This window comes from Apodemus sylvaticus, chromosome 18, assembly GCF_947179515.1.
Source record: "Apodemus sylvaticus chromosome 18, mApoSyl1.1, whole genome shotgun sequence".
Classification (NCBI taxonomy): Eukaryota; Metazoa; Chordata; class Mammalia; order Rodentia; family Muridae; genus Apodemus; species Apodemus sylvaticus.
Window position 1 is genome coordinate 10330696 of NC_067489.1, and position 21024 is coordinate 10351719.

At 44.9% G+C, this 21024-nt stretch overlaps 1 protein-coding gene across 1 annotated transcript in view; it reads left to right on the forward strand.

The window, feature by feature from the left end:
* Dlgap2 (DLG associated protein 2) overlaps positions 1 to 21024 on the forward strand; it is a 139508-nt gene that overhangs the window by 15584 nt on the left and 102900 nt on the right. Inside the window, exon 3 of the mRNA XM_052162854.1 lies at positions 19121 to 20190. Within this exon, the coding sequence (XP_052018814.1) occupies positions 19121 to 20190 (1070 nt within the window). The remainder of the gene's footprint in view (positions 1 to 19120; positions 20191 to 21024) is intronic.

Below are 21024 nucleotides of genomic sequence, written 5' to 3' on the forward strand. Positions count from 1 at the left end.
ATGCCAGCCACAGCGATGAGGCAGGAAAAATTAATTACAAATAGGAATGGGAGGATTAAAATTATCCCTTTCTTCAGATTAGATGGTTGTATACCTAAAAGATCATAAAGCCTCCTCCAGAAGACCTTTACAGCGGATATTTACTGGGGAAAAATCCTTCAGCAAAATAAAATGAGACACATCAAATACACTTTCAGTGCACTAACAACCAATTTGATGAGAAAGATATCAGGAAAGCAATTCATTTATAACAACCCCTCGTAGATATGACAAAACACCCTAGGTATATACTTAAAGACAAGAAGATATGTATAAAGAAAATGTATGAAGCAGTGAAGAAATAAAGTTGAAGACCACACCATACTGCGGATAATCTCTCATGTTCATGGATAAGCATAACCAGTGTGAAAATGGCTTATTATTGAAAAACACCTGTAGCTGGGCAGTGATGGCGCACGCCTTTAATCCCAGCACTTGGGAGGCAGAGGCAGGTGGATTTCTGAGTTCAAGGCCAGCTTGGTCTACAGAGTGAGTTCCAGGACAGCCAGAGAAACTCTGTCTCAAAAAACCAAAAAGATAAAAAGAAAAACCTATAAATTTTAACAAAATAATCCTAAAATTTCTCTGGAAGCACAAAAAACTGAGCAGCCTGAAAGGTCTTAAAGGGAAAGAGCAACATGAGGGTGTCCTAACACCCAATGTCAGACTGTATTACAGAAACAAAGACAAATGCGGCCCAGCACTACACACACATACAGGAACCAATGAAATAACATCAAGGACCCACAGAGAAAGAGTCATCTGGAGTTTTGACAAAGATCCCCAAAACAAATGGTGCTGGGCAATGGAGCCCCACGGAGGGGACTAGGACTCCAGCCCTGCCCTCCCCACTGTTATAAATCAGCCCAAGGGGCACCAAAGACCTTAATGGAAGACCTGAAACTCTGAGGTGTTAGGAGAAATGCTTCAAAAGATGGACAAACACTTTCTGAGTTGACCTCTAGACCCTTAAGGTAAAGTAACAAAACAATGGCAAATGGGATCATGTCAAACAGAAATGCTTCTGACAGCCTAGGAAAGGCAGTGAGACACAGTCTGGACATTGGCAGAAATCTTTGCCAGCTATTCATCTAAAGGGCCAATGTCCACAATATATAAAGAACTCAAAAACTTAAATACAGAAATGAATGAATAATCGTAACCAAAAGAAATGCAAATGGCCAATCAATATATGAAAAACTGGGCAACACCTTCAGCTGTCACAGAACTGCAGATCAGAATGAAATTAAGATTCTATCTTACCTGCCTGTACTCCTAAAATCAGTGTATCTACTTGCCAATTACTATGTTTCAATTATGTATTCTTAAAAGCTTGTTGATAATTCCCACTGGGGTTAAGAAAAAGGAAGACTGACATAGAATGAGTTGTTTGCTTGTGTCTTCTAATAGACAAGTTACTGGTGTGTGTGTGTGTGTGTGTGTGTGTGTGTGTGTGTGTGTATGTGTGTGTGAGTGTGTGTGTATACAGATATATATGTATATATTTATACATATATATGCTATCATGTTGGCTCAGCACACTTAATTGCTTTTTTAAGGAGTTTATAATTAGTTCAAGAAGTGCTGTCCAAATGATGTTTTTGTTGTTCTGTTGTTGTTTATAATTCGTTACTTTAGCTTAAATATTATACTTGTTATGAAAATAATGACTGTTGATCATTAAATCAGGTATAAATATTTTTGTTACCAACATAAAATATGAAGATAATATTGAACTTTCCTTTAACTTATGAAACTATTCCCAACAATAAAAACAACAACAACAAAGAATGTAGAGGAAAACAACAAATCCTCCTGAGGAAGCCAGAGGAAAGGGCCCCTTGTAGACCCCTGGTGGGAATATTAACAAGAGCAGATGCTTTGGGAATCAATATAGACATCTGTCACAAAACTAACACTAGAACTGCAGTAAGACCCAGCTAACCCAGTTCCGGATATACATCCAAAGGAGCCAAAGTCAGGCAGCAGTGGCTGTACACCCCACTGACTGTAGCACTGCGTATTGTGCCAACAGTGGCTGTAAACTCATAGACAGCAAGTGAAGTAATGTGGACTCCTGTGTAGTGGTCGCCCCAAGACCCAAGAGCTTCTATCTGTAGGTGTTCCTGGTTATCCGCAGGGCTTCAAGAAAAGGCATTTGCAATGTCTGTGCTGGTTCTCAGAGAGATGTTCCTGGGCACCAAGGGATGGGGAAGGGCTGGTGAGACCCCTGTGAAGGCAGCCAAAGGTCAAGTGCAATGAAACATAAAGAGAGTGCTACCATTGTCTGGACAGGGGTGAATGACATCACAGACGGGGAGCAAAGAGGTAGGGGTGGCTTCTCTCTAATGATGAGTGGCTGAACCATGGCAGAACTGAGTGCCCAAGGTGTCTTCCTTTTACTAGATGGGCAAAGAGATGAAGGCAAAGGTAACCATTGAGGCTTCCTGGGCAGAGCGAGGAAGTGAGAAACTGCAGTCAGTACAAGCCTGCAGGCACAAGCACAAGCACATGACATGTAGGCGCACGCATGAACACATCTACAAATCCATACATGTGTGCGTATGCATGCATGCACATCCCCACTTACATACACAGATAATTGAATGTATGGTTGTACATTCACACATGCATTTACATCCATACATATAAACATGCATGCACAGAGGCACACAGGCATACACACTAACTTCTTGGTGGTATCCCCGTTTCTATCTACCCAGTGCTATAGTGCCCTTTCATTGATCCCAACTTTAGCATTCAACAAAGACCAGGCCTTGGTTAAAGATTCAGTTTAAAGAAGGCAGGAAGACACATAACTGGCACATGTCGGGACCCATCATCTCTAACTGATCCTTATACTCTGGGCATTCAAGTGATTTTTTTTTCAATTTTTTTATTCGATATATTTTTTATTTACATTTCAAATGATTTCCCCCTTTCTAGCTCCCCCACTCCCCAAAAGTCCCGTAAGCCCCCTTCTCTCCCCCTGACCTCCCACCCACCCCTTCCCACTTCCCCGTTTTGGTTTTGCTGAATACTGCTTCACTGATTGTTTAAAACACTTCGATGCAAGGGACCAGAAGTCTCCCCACTCCAACTTCAGCAAGATGCGGTGTGACCTAAGCAGGAGCAGTCACAGATCTTGAGGGAGGGCAACTGGAGCAGAGCCACTGTGACCACAGGACATCTGTAGAGCAGCTCGCAGGCCAAGAGCCAGGCCAGGTGTGGATCTGTCAGGACACAAGGTATTAAGGGCCTCTGTGACTGCAGCAGGCGAGAACCTTTCTCTGAAAATACTTACATCTCACTGGATGGAAGACATTACAGCAGTTCTTTCATCTCCTGCTTGCTGGTCTAGGGGAGCATCCCTGCTGGGCCCTGGGCATTGATGGCTATCAGGCAGGCTCCTTCCTGCCTTTGTTGTATAAAATGTCTCTGTGTGTCTGAAGCCTAAAGTCACTAGTTGGTAAATCATATATTACTCTTGGTTCAAAACTAAAAAAAAAATACAAAATATAAAAGAATTCTCTAATCTCTCATGCAGCCAGCCAAACCGTCGGCGCAGGGAAGAGATGCTTCTTGCACTTCTGAGTCAATAATCTTGGAAGGAGACCACACCTGCCCTACAGAGGAGATTGTGAGCCGTGGTGGGCCAGTTTTCTGCTGTGGACCCACACTGGGGTCTGGGCTTGGGCCAGCAACCTACACCCTTTCTCCATACAGCGGTGAATAGGCTGCCATTAGTATACAGTTCCAAAGGTAGTGTAAGGCACTTGCTGGACCCAGCGAAAGGACAGAACCTCTTTGTAGTATGGAATTTGGTAGCCTCTGGGCACTGCTACATAGGACCTTGTCTTAGTTTGAGTTTCTATCGCTGTAACAAAACACCATGGCCAAAAAGGAAGTTGGAGAGGAAAGGGGTTATTTGGCTTACACGTCCACATAACTGTTCATTATTGAAGGAAGTTAGAACAGAAACTCCAGCAGGGCAGGAACCTGGAGGCAGGAGCTGATGCAGAGGCCATGAGAGGTGCTGCTTACTGGCTGGCTTCCCCTGGCTCACTCAGCCTTTCTTACAGAGCCCAGGACCACCAGCCCATGGATAGCACTGCCCACAGTGGACTAGGCCCACCCCTACCAGCTACTAAATAAGAAAATGCCCTACAGCCCAATCTTATGGAGGCATTTTCCCAATTGGTTCCCTACTTTCTTTTTTATTATTATTCGATATATTTTTTATTTACATTTCAAATGATTTCCCCTTTTCTGGCTTCCCACTCCCCAAAAGTCCCATAAGCCCTCTTCCCTCCCCCTGTTCCCCCATCCATCCCTTCCCACTTCCCTATTCTGGTATTGCCCTACACTGCTACACTGAGTCTTTCCAGTACCAGGGGCCACTCCTCTGTTCTTGGACATCATTTGATGTGTGGATTATGTCTTGGGTATTCCAAGTTTCTAGGTTAATATCCGCTTATGAGTGAGTGCATACCATGATTCATCTTTTGAGACTGGGTTACCTCACTTAGTATGATGTTCTCCAACTCCATCCATTTGCCTAAGAATTTCATAAATTCATTGTTTCTAATGGCTGAATAGTACTCCATTGTGTATATATACCACATTTTTTGTATCCAGTCCTCCGTTGAGGGATACCTAGGTTCTTTCCAGCTTCTGGCTATTATAAATAGGGCTGCTATGGACATAGTGAAGCATGTGTCCTTATTACATGCTGGGGAATCTTCTGGATATACTCTAGCTTGGGTCAAGTTAGATAAATCTATCTGGCACAGACCCTCGGAGAAAACACAAATATTCTTTGCACCATCCAGTCCAGCCACCATCTACTCCCTGTTCCCCTTTGAAAAACCTCATAACAACTCTACTCCTATCAGATGCCTGCCCCATCCAATAGCAAGACACCCCTTCAAGAGGACACAGGTCCATTCCCAGAATGTGTCCTGTTTTGAAACACAGAAGGCATATGTGTGATTACCCTCGAACCCTGCAGAGGGTCCTGACCAGGACTTGCAGGTGTGTGTAGAAAGGAAGCCAGAAGTTGATATCTGTTGCTTAATAGATCAGGAGTTTGTTTTGAAAACAAGACACAGCATGTATAAAGTCTCTTTGGAGATGTAGGAAATGCAGCTGGGGGTTAGGAAGTCTCTTTGTGACTGCTCTGAGCAGCTGGAAGGAATGCCCACCCATCTTGAGTAACAAGGTTACTGGATTTCAGTCAAGGCAGCTACATAGACTAATCCTTGAAATGGCATCTTCAAAAAAAGTCATTAACACTGGCAGCGTGGCTGATGATGGAGTCTGGTGTATCTCAGCAGCCCCCGTTGAGACCAGCTGAGGGATGTTATACAGCATGGCGTCCCTGCATTAGGCAGCTTGCCTGTACCATTTAGTCTTCCAATCAGGCACAAAATCGAGTTTGCTGATGTGTGTAGCTCTCACTGAAATGCCTGATGTTCACAAATTGCATTCTGGTCAGAAAGGTCTGTGAATTACACCCTTTTTGGCCAGGACACAGTGTGTTAGTCCCTAGGATTTTCTTTGTTTCTATTTCTTCATGGCCTATTCTCTGGCCATGGTGAACCAAGTATGATATCGTACAAAGGGGAAAAGCAGGTATATGTTCGATTGTGTCTTTGTAAAGTACAGAGAGCAGAGCTACAGTTTGTATCACAGCAACATATTGGAGCTGTCAGCCTATTCCATATGAAGAAATGGAAACTAAAGGGTCATGTGACTCATTATACCCATCAACTGATGAAAGTTCAAGCTGTGGTTTGGACCTACGCCTCCTGGCACCCTTGGTGTTTGCGTTGGAGTGGAGCTCAGATGAGATAAACTCTGGTTCCCCCTGCCATCTGCTGCAGTTATTATGCTATTGGATCTTTGATACTTTTTTTTGTTCCTGAAAATTGTCATAATGACACATAAACTTAGAGTCGTTCTGAAAATCAAATCGGACCAATTCTAAGAATTTCTATTTATTTTTTGCAAACAGAAATAATTTTAATTAGTGTTTTAGTCGTATATTGTAGTGTGACTTTTCCTGGGGTGATATGAGCAAATGTTTTCTCATTCTACACAGAACATCAACAGACCAAATAAACAATTCCACCAAGGTTCAAGTTGGTGAACCAATGGATTTATTGGGGTTTAGTACAAGATATTTATCAAAGGCAGCAAAGCTCACTCCAGCCTGTGTGAATCATAAAAGCTTCATCCTGGCAGCTCTCTACATGATACACTGATGGCTTACCAGGTCACATAACCTCCTTTCCCCAGCAGGATTTACCGCTTATATAGCATCGAGGAAGGAGCAGCCTTGTGAATTTGGTATGTTTCAGGAACTTCCTGAGACTTGTGGGTTGTTTGTATCCTGAATCTTTTTAATATAATATTTTTGTTAGCTCTTTGAAATTCCATATGTGCACACATGTATTTTAAACATATTTACTCTCCACTGCTCCACCTAATTCCTCCAGAATCCGTGCCCACTTCAACCTTCTACCTTCTTTTCCTTTTTTATAACCCACTCATTCCACGTTGTGCTGCTTGTGTATAAATATGTGTGAGGTCATCTACTGGAACTTGGAGGACCTAAAAAATTAACTGCTTCCCCTCCCCCACTAGAGGTCATCAACTGTCCGTAGCTCCTCAGTGAGGTGTTAAAGCTCACAGGCCCCTGTTCCCTCCATGCTGAGGTGCTGACTGGCTTGATATTGTACAGGGTTTGTGCAGGCAATCACATTTGGTATGAGTTTGTGAGAACAGCAGTCCTGCGGTGTCCAGAAGATACTGGTCCTTCCCTGGCCCTCCAAACCTCTGCTTCTCACAGTCTTTCTGTCTCCTCTTCTGTGATGTTCCCTGAGCCTTGGTAGGAAAGTAATTGTGATATAGGTTTTTCCATTTGTGGCTGACTACTCAACTGATACCTGTTCTCTTCACTTTGATCCATTGTGATTTTCTGAGCCCTCACAATCCTCTGCACAAAGAAGTTTCTCTGGGGTCTGAAAACTGCACTAATCTAGATAGTATATAGAGGACATTTTGATACTGTAGCAGTAGGTTCATATCTAAGGCCTATGGGCTCCCCAGCCATGGATTCTTGGTCAAGTTTACAGGACCAGGCAGGCCTTAAATACAATTAAAAATAAAACAGTTGGTCACTATTGTGTCCAACAGTATCTGTGTCCCTATTGTACCCTGGCGCATATCTTGCCATGATGTCATTATTGTAGCTTGCAGGCTTCAAGGCTGAGCAAGACTGTTGTAACTTCTTTCTTCCCATACCTAAATACTTTCTGGTGCTATGAAAAGTAATCTGAGGGGAAGGGGCTTCCCTGTCATAAACTGCTTAATTTATTCATGTCCTGTGACCATAGTATGGCATATCTTAAGCAATAGGCCAATACCATTGAGAGTTAGTGGACATCCAGTAGCAATTGCAATAGTTTGTACTGTTTGATGGGGTCTCCAGAATACCCCTTACCAACAATTTGAGGGGAGGTATCCCACACCTGGCAGTAAACTTTTTATTTTGCAACCTATGGTTTCTAGGAGGTGCATTATTCTCTGGCTATGGTAGCTTTTAAATATGTGTGTCTGTGTGTGTGCATGTATGTATGTGTGTATGTGTATATGTATGTGTATGTATGTGTGTTATGTGTGCATGTATATGCTTATAAATAGTAGGTCCCCCTATGTTTCTAAAGCATCCTTAATGTTAGTTATCCCTTCTACCCCCTCCTCGGTCCTACCCTCACAGCCTCCTCCTTTGAGGATGGAATGTTTCATTCCAGAGGATGTTGCAATACAACAATATAAGTACATACATGTGCATGTATACCAGAAACCACAACACTCATAATGAGCTAGCCTGTTTACATAGAAATCTTTTCAAAGTATCAGGGCAGCAACTCTGTACTATTCTACACAGTGGCTCGAGTTTTTCTTTCTACCTGGGATTTTGTACCATAGGGTTAGTTTACCTGATTTCTGGAATAGCCATGCAGCTCGGGACAGCAAGTCTGGAATCACAGTTAGGACCTATGAGGAGACAGTGTGAAGGCTCTTCTCTATTCAGCTTGTGGTCTCTCCTTCAACAAGAACTATTGCTGGGGAAGCCACATGGGTACCACATACACGTCCTAAGGAAGGCCTCCAGGCCACTGAGCTTCTCCATCAGTGTAGACCGATCGATCGCTGTTCCTACACTCTTCCACCATCCACTCCACCTCCTCCAGGTGCAGAGACAGTGTCCTGGACACTAATAGCAAATCAGTAGGCTCAGGATGGACTGTACTTCCACATACAGATGACCACCTGAGGGAATCCAAAGCTCATCCTAGCATCTCCCTTACCCCAGATGGGATATAAGTGTTGCCTACAAATGGGAATGGAACTAAAGGTTCAGCCCCTTCCTTTGGAAATGGGTGTGAGGCAATCCCAGACCCCAGAGAAGATCCCTGGAGTCTATCCCCACACTAGAGTATAGGGTATGACTGTAGTGTAAGAATCTTATACCAGATCAGCCTGTGATGAGCAGTGCCTCAGCTATCTACATCAGAAGACAAGTTAGAGAAAATGCCATGGCTGGGGGTGATAAAGAGGCCTGACTTGGCCTCCTCCTGACCCTGCAGTGAGTTCGACCTTCATGGCTCTGCTGGGGTCAGATGCATAGTGTGGGTAATCATCACACTTGGTGAACATACTTCATTAATATGATGAGTCACCATGAGAGGGGCCACCTTTATGACCAGGCAGGATGAGTGAGCACTGGGGTGGGTAGGGAAGAGCCTTCGGGGGACAGTATGAGAACTATGTAACAGACAAATCAAGGCCCACCCAGATGCTTCTATCTGACTCCCCCAACCTGCAAAGATGTCAGGCCACATGCAGAGAAGCTCAAGTGGCAACAGGAAGTCAGGTCACTGACATGATAGCTGCACAATGAGAATTTTTCCATGACTATCAGAATGAGCATATGTTGTCAACATTCATCTGGAAGGCCAGCAAAGTCAGAGGGATCTGTAGCCAGGGCTCCGAAAGTGTGTGACGTGAGTTCAAGGAGGTTGCTTACAGGAGTATGGGTGACTCGGGCACCTGCAGCAGGCAAAGACACCCCAGCATGGGTGAAGACTTAGGATATTCAAGCCCAGCCAACCTTCAACCTTGGGTATATGTTATGACCTCTGAAGATCTTGCGGAGCTGGACTCTCAGATGAGAGTCTGATGCCACCTTAATCCCCCACCCCGCATTGTGTAGAAGAGCACAGTAGACTTATTCTTGTAAGGGTCTTTGTAAATAATCACAGACTCTCTGGTTTCAAGATGAGCAGCCATGCTATATCCAGAGGCCAAGTGTGCATCACAGGACAAAAGGAAATCAGAAAGGAAAGGAAAATTATTTCCCATCTGGCCACTGCTCTAACCAGCCTCTAGATTCTGCCACCATTGCTGCATAATTACAGGAAGAACCCTGCTTTCATTTCTGCCTGAGTGAGGTCACTGGGTGAAACTGAGCCGCTGTGTCTCCATGTTCTTCCACACAGCATGGAACCGTGCAGTCTGCCCATTGCAGAGCCACCTGTCTGCGGCTCTGATGGTCTCTGATCTGATGGACACCATACACACGGATACTCTGTTCTTTCTGCGCTGTTTGCCAACCTTCTGAATTAACTCATTGAGCTTTTATTTCTCAAATTCCCAGCAGCTTCGGGAAAGTTGGCATTTTTGTGGGTGATTTAAGTAAGTCCATGGGTTTGTCAGTTGGCCTCCCCTTTGACCTGGTGCCCCCTGGAAAAGTGTTCTTAATGGAGTCATGTTTATTGGTCTTTTACAGAGCTCTTGGGTGCTGGATCACTGTTAGTCCCTGAGCCCTAAGCGGTGTTAAAAGGACTCACTGTTTGCATCTAGAGCTGTGAAGCTTCTCTTTCACCTGATACCTCTTCTGAAAGTCTAAATAACCAACTTCCCTTAGAGCAGGGGTCAAGGATTCAAGTCTGTGATGTGTGTAGGTTCATTACTTTCTATTTTTTTCTAATTCAGTGATGGGAAGTTGTTGAGCTATATTTCCATTGTAGCCGCTAGAATAACAAGAATGTCTTCCACATATTTTATTTTCCAAACATGGCATTTGTATTCTGACAGTGGTCATAACCACTGCCGTCCACTCTTAGAAAAGACTGGAATATGTTGGGGTGACACAGGCTACCATCCTCACAGAGAAGAAGGACCTATTGCCTTCTGTATGCAGAAGCATAACACCATCACATGTAATTGTCTACCTGACACAATGTTGATTCACCTGGGAAGAGGATCTCAGTGTGGATCGTGTGGATCAGGCTGGCCTGTGAGAGTGTCTAGGGGGGTTATCTTGATTACATTAGCATGAGAAAGCCCCACTATGAGCGCCACCATTCCCTAATCCAGACATTCTGGACTGTACAGAATAGAGTGTTAAGCACAAGAAAATATGTATCCATTCATTTTCTCACCTCTTTTTTGTGGATGTGATTTGAGCAGCTATGTTGAGCTCCTGCCCTGACTTCCATGATACAGCGTCCTATAGCCTAGAATTATGAGCTAAAATAAACCATTTATCCCAACACTTGGACTTGTCGAGGTATTTTATAGCAGCAACAGAAATGAAACAAAAATTCACGAGCTCTCCCAAGACTTCAGGAATTCCCAAACACAACCACAGATGTATAATAGAAATAGTATACATCTTAAAAACTGTACTCTGAGGGTAATGCAGACATGTTGTTTGACTCAGTCTCTATTGTAACAATTTGTCTGAGCCTTGCCTCATGAAAAAAATGTCCCAAGCTATCTGTGTGGCTTCAGGCTGTTGACCTCTTTGCATGTCCCTTTCTTCATCTAGAACACAGATTGATTGTGGCTGACCAGGATTCAGCTATTAGTTGGCTTGGTTTCTTTGTTGTTGTTGTTGCTGTTGTTGTTGTCATTGTTTTTTTAATAGTAGTGACCCATTTCTTCTGTTTAGACAAGTGTCACCCACTTGCCTACTATCAACAAAGTGTAACCCAGAATAGTGACACTTGCATGGTTCCCTAGGGAGCTTCAGTACCCAGTCTGAGGTGGAAAGTGGTTGAACTGGCCTGAATGTAGAGGAAGGCAGACAGAGGTCCTTGAGCCTTGTCCTTGATCCTTGAGTCTGAGCCTGATTTTTAAACATTTTCAGGGACACTCAGCAGGCTGTGTGTAGTAAGCATGACTTTCCTGTGTGTAGTAAGCATGATTTTCCTGGGCATTTTCTGAATAATGCCGGTGCTTCAAACGTGAGACCCTCACCTATCAAACGGAGAGACTGGTGGCAATTTGGCCACAGTCCTGCTCACCTTCTGCCATGCATGACCACTTGTGCAATCCCATGCTCTGCCGAGGTACTGTTCCTTCCCTGCGACACTTCATCTGCAGGATACGCTCCCAGACACCTGCCAGGTTTCCTCCCGAGTTCCTCTTGCCACATCTTGGCCAGGTATAAGCGTATTAAGGCAGGGAATTGTGAACCTAGAATACTGGTAGCTCACAGCCTGGGCCTATAGTGTGGGAAACAGGAAACGGTTCCCATGTGAGCCCAAAGATGTGAGCACTACGTGGGTTGGGGAGAAAGTAAAAGATGACACACACTCAAGATTCCTACCTGCAAATATCAGAAAGATAGCTGCTCTAGTACCTGTCAGCACCAGGTTCTCAGCAGCAAAGCTAATAGCAGCCAGGTTGCTTAGGAAAAGAAGCATAGCCTGTGGCATTGAGGTAACTAAGATCCAGGGCCAAGGATCATGCCAGGCAGTCCTCTCAGCACTGGGCCAGCAGCTTTGCTATCCTTTGCAGTGCCCTTATACCATTTTCATAGCAAAAAAGAAATTGTTATTAAACTTATTTTAACATGCATGTATTAGCTGTACCCTTCCAGGGTCATTAGATTCCCAGGCCCCAGGATGATGGGGCGGTTGGGCTTGGTCCACAGTGAAGCTGTGAAAATGGGAGGGTTGATTTACCTCTGAAAACTGCTAGGAATTGGCTGCCTGTTGCAAGGTGCACTCTCAAGGTGGGACCCACAGGGCTAAGATTGCACCAGCTCTTAAGTTGTGTTGTGAGCTCGTAAACGCAACAGATTCTCAGCATCTTGCGCAATGTGAACATTTGGGCTCATGGAACAGACACTGTAAGTTCCAGTATAATACTATGGCAACCAAAAGAAAACAGCTAGCCAGGAACTGGAATGTGCTGTTTGTCTGTCTGTCTTTGAAAAGGCTGTAAGGACAGCTTCTTCCTTTCTTCGTTCTGTTATTTACCTAGGACAGATTCAATGAATCTGTTCTGGAAAATAGCCTTTATTCCTATGGTCTTATAACTTATTGGAGAGGTTGAATCTTATTCACATATTTGTAATTTATATCATCTTTGTGTCTATAAGATGCCTTTCCTAATATTTTCAAGAAAATGGTCTTTTTATTCTCATGAATGCCTGTGTGTGTGTGTGTGTGTGTGTGTGTGTGTGTGTGTGGTATATATCCATGTCTGTAAGCGTATGTGTACATGTGGATTGCATGAATATGTATGAGCATACATGTACACATGTGCTTGAGTACACCTGAGCGTGGGGAAGAGCCCAATGCAGATATCTTCCTAACCTACTCTTCATGTTATTTTTGAGACATGGTCTCTCAATGAACTTGGATCTCAGCAATTCGCTGGTCTTGCTGACCAATGAGCACTAGGGAGCCACCTGTCCGATGTTTGGTTTGTCATTGTTGTTATGTAAGTATAAGGAATCTGAATCTGGGTCCTCAACCCCGAAAGCCCGTTTCCTTCGTTTCATTTCCACAGGCATGTTAAGAAGTAACAACAATGCCCCTTCCCCATACTGTAATGTTCTCTAAGAGGATCCTCTCTGATTTTGAAACTGTATTATTTTTTTCTGAGCACATCTCTGGCCTTCGTGTGATTTCCTGTTTCTCTGTTCACACTGGCCACAGAAAGAGCGAGGTTCCAAGCTGCCTGGAACTCTTGCCTGAGGCTCTGGCACACAACCCCACATTCCTTCTCCTTTTTGGTATAAAAGCACTCCAGTGGTTTACCTTATTTTCCCATTAACATTTGTAGCATCAGATTAAATTCTTTGGCGGTGTGTAAACAAGTAAGTAACATGAAATTGGTTTCCTGATACTATAGAAATGCTCTCTGCAAAGCGATTTGTTTCATTTAAGAGGTTTTTCCCTTTTCTCTTTACTTTTTTTTTAAATATAGACTAACTGTAATTGCCTTGCCAAAGGGTATGAACACTTTACAACTTTTCAGATCTTTGCCTCATTTATTTCCTAGGTCACACTCATTTATAAATACCCTCGAGTACCATGAGTCCCACGCCTTGCCACGCTGTGACCTCACAGTGCACTTTAATTTGTAATGTCTCTGGTTGACTCTAAGAAATATTTCAACCTCAATTTCCAGCATATTTTCTTAAATGGCTGCACTGGAAAGGGTGTCTTCTGGGAGCTCCTATCTATGGGAGGACCTCTCATGGGAGCACCTTTCTATGGGAAGACCTCTCATGGAAGCATCTCTCAGACATCTTCATTCAAATACTTTGGGGGAATCTCCAAATCTCCTAACTCCCAAACTGGCTCTTTCTAGAATGAAAATATAAATCACACTCAGCTACTGAGAGTGGCCTTTTATTAGAAGCGCCTACAATCCTGGGGTTGGGCAGGTGTGTGCCTCTCTACCCGTCATCCACCCAGGCTATTTTCAGAAGAGTCATTGGAATCCACAGACCTGACCTATGCATTCCCAAATTAGGCACCCTCCCCCCTAGCATGTCCCCCTGTTGGAATACCTTCAGGTCCAGTGTGATGGCTCAGTGGACAAAAGCACCTTCTATATAAGTGTGAGTTCCCTGGGACCATGGTAGAAAGAGAACCAACTCCAGCAAGTTGTCCTCTGACCCCCCCCACACACACACACACACTGTGACCTACAGACAGGCATTTGGCCTATACATGTGTCATGCCCATGTCAGATCCATCTAGGTGCTGGTAATTGAACCCAGAGCCTTTGGAAGGGCATCCAGTGCTCTTAACCACTGAACCATCTCTCTGGTCATACTGTGGTTCATGTGCAACTGCACAGAAACACACACAGAGACAGAGCAAGAGAAAGAGAGAGACAGAGAGGCAGAGAGAGAAAACAAAAATGACAATAATTAATAAATGAAAAAATTAGACAGTAATTACAAAAACAAAAATAAGATTACTGCATGAATACACACTAATACCTCCTGCCCCAGTTATCTCTCAGTTTAGTGACAGAATATGTGACTTCTACAAAGGTACTTACTGTGTGTTTCCCAACAGAAAGTCAGCATCATCCTGATACTTTCAGGTTGAATAATATTAATGTCCACACTATTTATCAGGAAGACTGCTATGTGCCTCTTTACGGTGTAACTTTCTATTATTTTGCTTTCTTAAATTTTATATTTAAAAACAAGGAGGTAGGGGTCACCACCTTGTGAATTGCGTTCCCCATTTCTGTTTGCGGGTGGAACGGCATTTGAGGGCAGCTGTCTTGAGAAGCCCCCTTTAGCTGCTGGGTTCTCTAGCATACATTTTCGGATCAATGTGTTGCTGAAATCTAATACAATTGCCAAAGCCAAATAAAAGTTCAGAGAGAAGGCTGGTGGGTTGAAATTAGTAAGCTTCTGATTTGCATTAGAAAGAATCCAGTGAGGAGAAATTGTTTACAAAACAATTATAATTGCTTTTGTGATGCAGAAGTTCCATTTCAGAGTAGATTTCTCAAGCACAAAAAAGGAAACCCTGCCCTTTGGCCTCAGGAATAATGGGACCAGGTTTTACAGCAAACAGCAGCTCTTGTCCTGCTATGGAAGCCATTGTTTCTGAGTGTTAAAGGAGGAGTTGTTTAAAAGCTCTTTATTAAGCCCATAAATAAGATGTCATTCGGTAATTAAGTGGAGGTGGTGGAGGTGCGTTGCAGATGTGTACACTAGTCCACTCGTGGAAAACAGCAATGCAATTAGAAGACAGAGCTGCAGGGCTAGACACCTAAGCTCAGAGTCACCTACTCTGCACACCCCTTATTCACCAGGAGACACCTGGGTGCAGGCTTTCTTTTCGTAGTGTGGCTTTGATGTATGTTTCTAAAGATCCTTGTATATCTTATGGATTATTGAGGCTGCTGTAAAATGTGCTTATCAAAGAACCAAGAAAAATCACTCAGGGTGTGTGTGTGTGTGTGTGTGTGTGTGTATGTAAGCACATGTATTCCAAGTTTATGATACACAATTGAACTAATGAAAAGGGTTAATGAAATCCTAAATATTAGCTTGAGGCTGTGGAGGAATTGATGGGTTTGGGTAAATTTGGGTTATTTTGGTGCGTTCCTCACATTACTCTTGATGTGATTTTATGGATGGAGAGGGTCCTTTCTGTCCACCTTAAAAGTCCACTCTGCTACGCAATTCTCCTGCATCTCAACCTGAAGCCGTATGTTTAAGCACAGAGCTGTGGATGGCCCTTGCAAAGGATGACTAGACAGGGCTGAGGAGGGGTCCGTGCACAGCAGTGGTGGCCCCTAGACACGCTCTTCACGGAAATGATGTCAAGAGCAGCTCTGGCTTTCCTGCCTTCCACAGTTTCCATCTGAATATATGTATTCTTTGCTATCCCTTTTTTCCAAGTCTCTGGTTTCTTTCTCCTACATTTTACTACCTTTTATTGGTTCCGGTTCAGACACCTCACTCCAGAGGGCTGCAGTAATGCCCCGTAGGAGGTATCAGCCAATCTTAGTAGGACATATGAAGGTAATTTTAAAAGAAAGATGGCCACAGTTTTTATGTGCTTAGTGTGGTCCTGATGTGGTCTAAAGCATCTGTTTAATTTGTTCTTCTGTTGCTCATGCTAACCCTGGAGGTGGGGGTAAGGATTGCCAGCATTTTACTTGGGGAAGGGAGACATTTCTGACCATATATTGGCACTGGACTCCTGGGTTCCTCCCCCATGTGCTAATCCCCACCATGGAAACAGAAGTACCTCTCTTTCTTAGTCAGGGTTTCTATTCCTGCACAAACATCATGACCAAGAAGCAAGTTGGAGAGGAAGGGATTTATCCAGCTTACACTTCCACACTACTGTTCATCACCAAAGGAAGTGATGAACTCAAGCAGATCAAGAAGCAGGAGCTGATGCAGAGGCCATGGAGGGATGTGACTTACTGGCTTGCTTCCCCTGGCTTGCTCAGCCTGCTCTTACAGATCACCAGCCAGGGATGGCACCACCCACAAGGGGCCCTCCCCCCTTGATCACTAATTGAGAAAATGCCTTACAGCTGGATCTCATGGAGGCATTTCCTCAAGGGAGGCTCCTTTCTCTGTGATGACTCCAGCGTGTGTCAAGTGGACACACAGAACCAGCCAGGACACTCTCCTCTTTATTTTTACATTTTAGGTTTTTAGATTTATTTCTTATGTGCATGTGTGCATGCATGTGCATAGGGTGGCAGCCAACACTGAGTGACTTCTACTGTTCTTCACCATATGAAATAGGGTCTTCCACTCAACCTGGTGGTCACTGACCACCTACAGTGAGTAGACACTGAGCTCAGGGTGTCTGCCCCCCAAAAATGGGATTATAGGCAAGTACAGCCACACCCAGCCTTCTGAGTGGCTATAGAGCATCTAAACTCAGATCTCATGCTTAGGCAACAAGTAATTTACCCACTTCATCTTCCCATGTCTGAGGGGACATTTTCAGTATGGCTGAAGACAGGCTTCTCTGGGTCATGCAGAGAAGGAGGCTTGTCTTCACTCCTGCACAGTGTGAACATAGCCCAAGGTCCCACAGCTGCATCCTGTGGTCTGCCTCTGCCTGCACCAGGTTTTGTTCCTGCATCTCCAGAGAGCTAGGCTGGTCCTGAGGACTGGTGCTTCATGGGAAACTGAGAAAAGATGGTGGCATTAGTGGGGGCTGAAAGTGGCAGAGAAGGATTAACATGGTGTCAGTTACTGACTGCGGCTACCTCACCGTCTTCGATTCCGATTGGAACTTCTGAGAAATGTTAGTGAGCTGACAAGTTTGCAGAAGATCTTCTTGCCTGCCCCTTTAGCTTTCATTCCCTCAGCTTGTGACAGGGTCAGCACTTACGCCCTACAGGGGGTCAGAGTGATGCCGTTGGGAAGCCCATGGCACACATCCAATACACAGAAATGTTAGTGACATTTGTAGAACTGACAACTGACCTCTGGGGCAGAGACATCCAGGCTCCCATAAGTTCTACTGTAAAAGATTTGTTTTCGTCCTGTTTTCAATGTGCAGAGATGGGAATGGTCTGTTTAATGGCAACTCTAATTGTTCTTGCCTCCTAATAACAAATGCTGTTATGAATAGCTAGAGATTAAGCAACTAAGATGATACCCACACTTTATGCTTGTTATATTTCATCTCCACCAGAAGAAATACACAGCCCCTAAGACTTCATTGTCTGTTATAAATATTACATGTAATATTATATGTTACATGTAACATTCTGTTATATGTTACACTCATAAAGCCCTGGAGCACGTGTCCTTATTGTGCGCATCAGGATCGCTGTCACCTGCAGCAGTCCATCGCCGTTCCGTTTGTTGATGTTGTGGGGCTTGTGAGAGGTAATATGAGACTCCCCGCCCACAGGAGGAAACTCAGAGCTGTGCCTTGAAAAGGAGATGGCGCCACAGACGTGTTGTGTAATCAAATTTTATCATATCTGCTAAATTTTTATCCCCCACACTGTTGTTTGATGTGGCCACATTCATAACATAGCTACTGGGCCGAATATTGGGCTGAAAGAAGACATGGAGTACAGATGCAATGGGCTCGTGGAAAGAGCTCGGAACTGTATTAAATTACAAGATAATGGGGAAATAAAGCAAAAGATAAAAGGGCCATAACTTTGTGGTGTGGTTAAGTCTGGATTGCAGAGCGAGGTCTTGTAACTTATCCACTAACTGCTGGCTTCCTTTGAAACCTCCTGCTTAATTGTTAAGTGTGATGTCCTCTAATGCCTCCGGTCTAGACAGTGGTGCTGTGGCTGGACTCTAGCTGGATGAAGGTGCTTCATTCTAGGTACCCCAGTACCAAGGGAACAGGCCCCCTACCCAGGAAGCCGTCTTTGGAGCTCACTTACCCCTGAGTTGATAGCCACTTGCTGTGCAAAAGATAAGAATGCCCCTTGGCAGCCCCGCTGCTGTCCTCAGCTCTGCAGCCATCTGCTGGGACTCCTCCAAGAACAGTGGTGTCCACTCTGACATAGCCCTTCATGTCCTAGTGCCTTAGTGTTTGTGGGATGCTGTGGAACCTTCATGGGGTAGGACATGACTGGAAGAACTCAGTCATCCTGGCATGGAGCCTTAGGGACGTAGGGCTCCTGGCTTCCTGTGTCCTTCATTTCTGCATCTGAACTGGTCTCGGCAGTCGCAGTCTGGAGCTGACATGGCATGCTTTGCACCAGGCCTTAGGGTGGGTATGTGGTGGAGATTTTCCCAGGATCTTATATTTTCCTAACAACTACAAAGTGGGCGGCTGGGATGGACAGAAGAAACTACTCTGCCTTCTACATTTGGTGTTCATGTGTGTATGTATGCACTCTCTCTACCTCTGCCTCCCCAAAGCTGGGATTGCAAGCACATGCCACCGTGCCCTGCTTTTGATGTGGGTGCTAAGGTTTGAACACAGGTGCATATGCTTGTAACTTGACTGACAGAGATTACAACTCATTGTTGGTATCTCATAGTCTACCTGTTGACTCCCTCAGTACATCTGGATAGTCCGTCCAGATGTTAGATATTTGTTGTGGGCCCAAAGTTTCTGCTTCTTAGCATCTCCTCATCCCAAGGAATCACCATGCTCTAAACTGCTGTGACGGCTCACTAAATCCAGAAGCTGCAGACTGGGGAAACGAGTTCCATGTGTCTGTCATACCCCTGTGCTCCCAGGGTTTCTCCAGGTTCTAAATCCCATTTCTGTTTTGTTGACAGACCAACAGTACTCATGGTCTCCAACGCAACACTTCAATGAAGAGAGGTACTCGCCCGCACCCAGGAACATGAAAGGGTTAACCGGAAGCCGGAACCAGCCTCAGCTCTGTGCGGGTCACACCTGCGGCCTGTCACCCCCTGACGACTGCGAGCACCCCCATGATCACATGCACCATGGGCCGGACGTGCGGCAGCCTTATCTCCTCAGCCCAGCTGAGAGCTGCCCGATGGACCACCACCGTTGCTCGCCCAGGAGCTCCGTGCACTCAGAGTGCATGATGATGCCTGTGATGCTGGGTGACCACGTGTCCAGTAGCACCTTCCCCAGAATGCACTACAGTTCACACTACGACACGAGGGATGATTGCGCCATGTCCCACACGAGTACCAAGGTAAATCGCATCCCCGCCAACCTCTTAGACCAGTTTGAGAAACAGTTGCCCCTGCACCGGGATGGTTTCCACACGCTGCAGTACCAGAGGGCCTCGGCCGCCACCGAGCAGCGGAATGAGAGTCCAGGCAGAATCCGGCATCTGGTCCACTCGGTCCAGAAACTTTTTACCAAGTCTCATTCTTTGGAAGGATCGTCCAAGAGCAACATCAATGGGACCAAGAGCGACAGTCGGGTAGATGACCACCACCAGAGCCACCTCCCCAAACATGGCAAACGGAGTAAGAGCAAGGAGCGGAAGCCGGAGACCAAGCACAAGTCTGGTATGAGCAGCTGGTGGAGTTCTGACGACAACCTGGACAGTGACAGCACGTACCGGACACCCAGCGTGGCCCATCGCCACCACATGGACCACATCCCCCACTGCTACCCTGAAGCACTGCAGAGCCCATTTGGGGACCTCTCACTAAAGACTTCCAAAAGCAACAGCGATGTTAAGTGCTCAGCCTGCGAAGGCTTGGCCCTCACGCCAGACACCAGGTACATGAAGCGTAGCTCCTGGTCCACGCTCACAGTGAGCCAGGCTAAGGAGGCCTACCGCAAGAGCTCCCTGAACCTGGACAAGCCCCTTGTCCACCCGGAGATCAAGCCTTCGCTGCGGCCATGTCACTACCTCCAGGTAAGGCTCAGATGACTGTGTCCTTGTACCCGTTGCCGTCCTTTGAAACTGACTGAGGGACTGCATACATGCACAGCATACAAAGTGGAATTTAAAGGCACATGTACCTTTTAGGATTCCAAAACAGGTCAAGATGCTTGCCCCATACACCTGTGTTGTAGCTAGAACTCTCCAAGTCTTGAGAATTTAATGACTGAGATAGAATATCGTTATGTCTTTATTTTTGAAGTGCAGTCGTTTGGTGTATATGCTCCGAGCATAATAATCCTCAACTTTGGTCACTTGTATGGGGACTTTACAGCTTTTTTTTTTCCTTTATTCTACTTATTTGGCATTAGAAATTCTTGTAACCAGCAATTATCCCGCTAAAATTTTTGGTTGCTTTTAGAGACAAAAATCTCACAATTGTGATAAAACCTGGCCTTGAACTTAGTGTGTAAACCAGGCTGGCCTTGAACTTACAGCAATCCTCCTGCCTCGGCCTGGATGGGATTATAAGTGTGTTCCACCATGCCTGACTAAACCTACCATAATTTTTAAGTTTTTATTATTAGCATAACATTATACATTATACATAGAAGTGGGTCTCATTTTCTTAGGTGTAAATAATAGCTTGGTCACATTCACTCCCATAATTCTGTTGATTCTTCTGCAATTCCTATATATACAACCCAAGACCACCTGTAGCCATCCTGCTATGTAATAGATCTCTCAGATAAACTCTTCCTGGATAACTGAATTCAAGCATCCTCCTAACACCCCTCCCCCACCCCTGGCCTCTGCTCTGCTTCTGGGAACCCCAGGTCTCGAGCTTCCGTGTGAAGGAAACTGTTC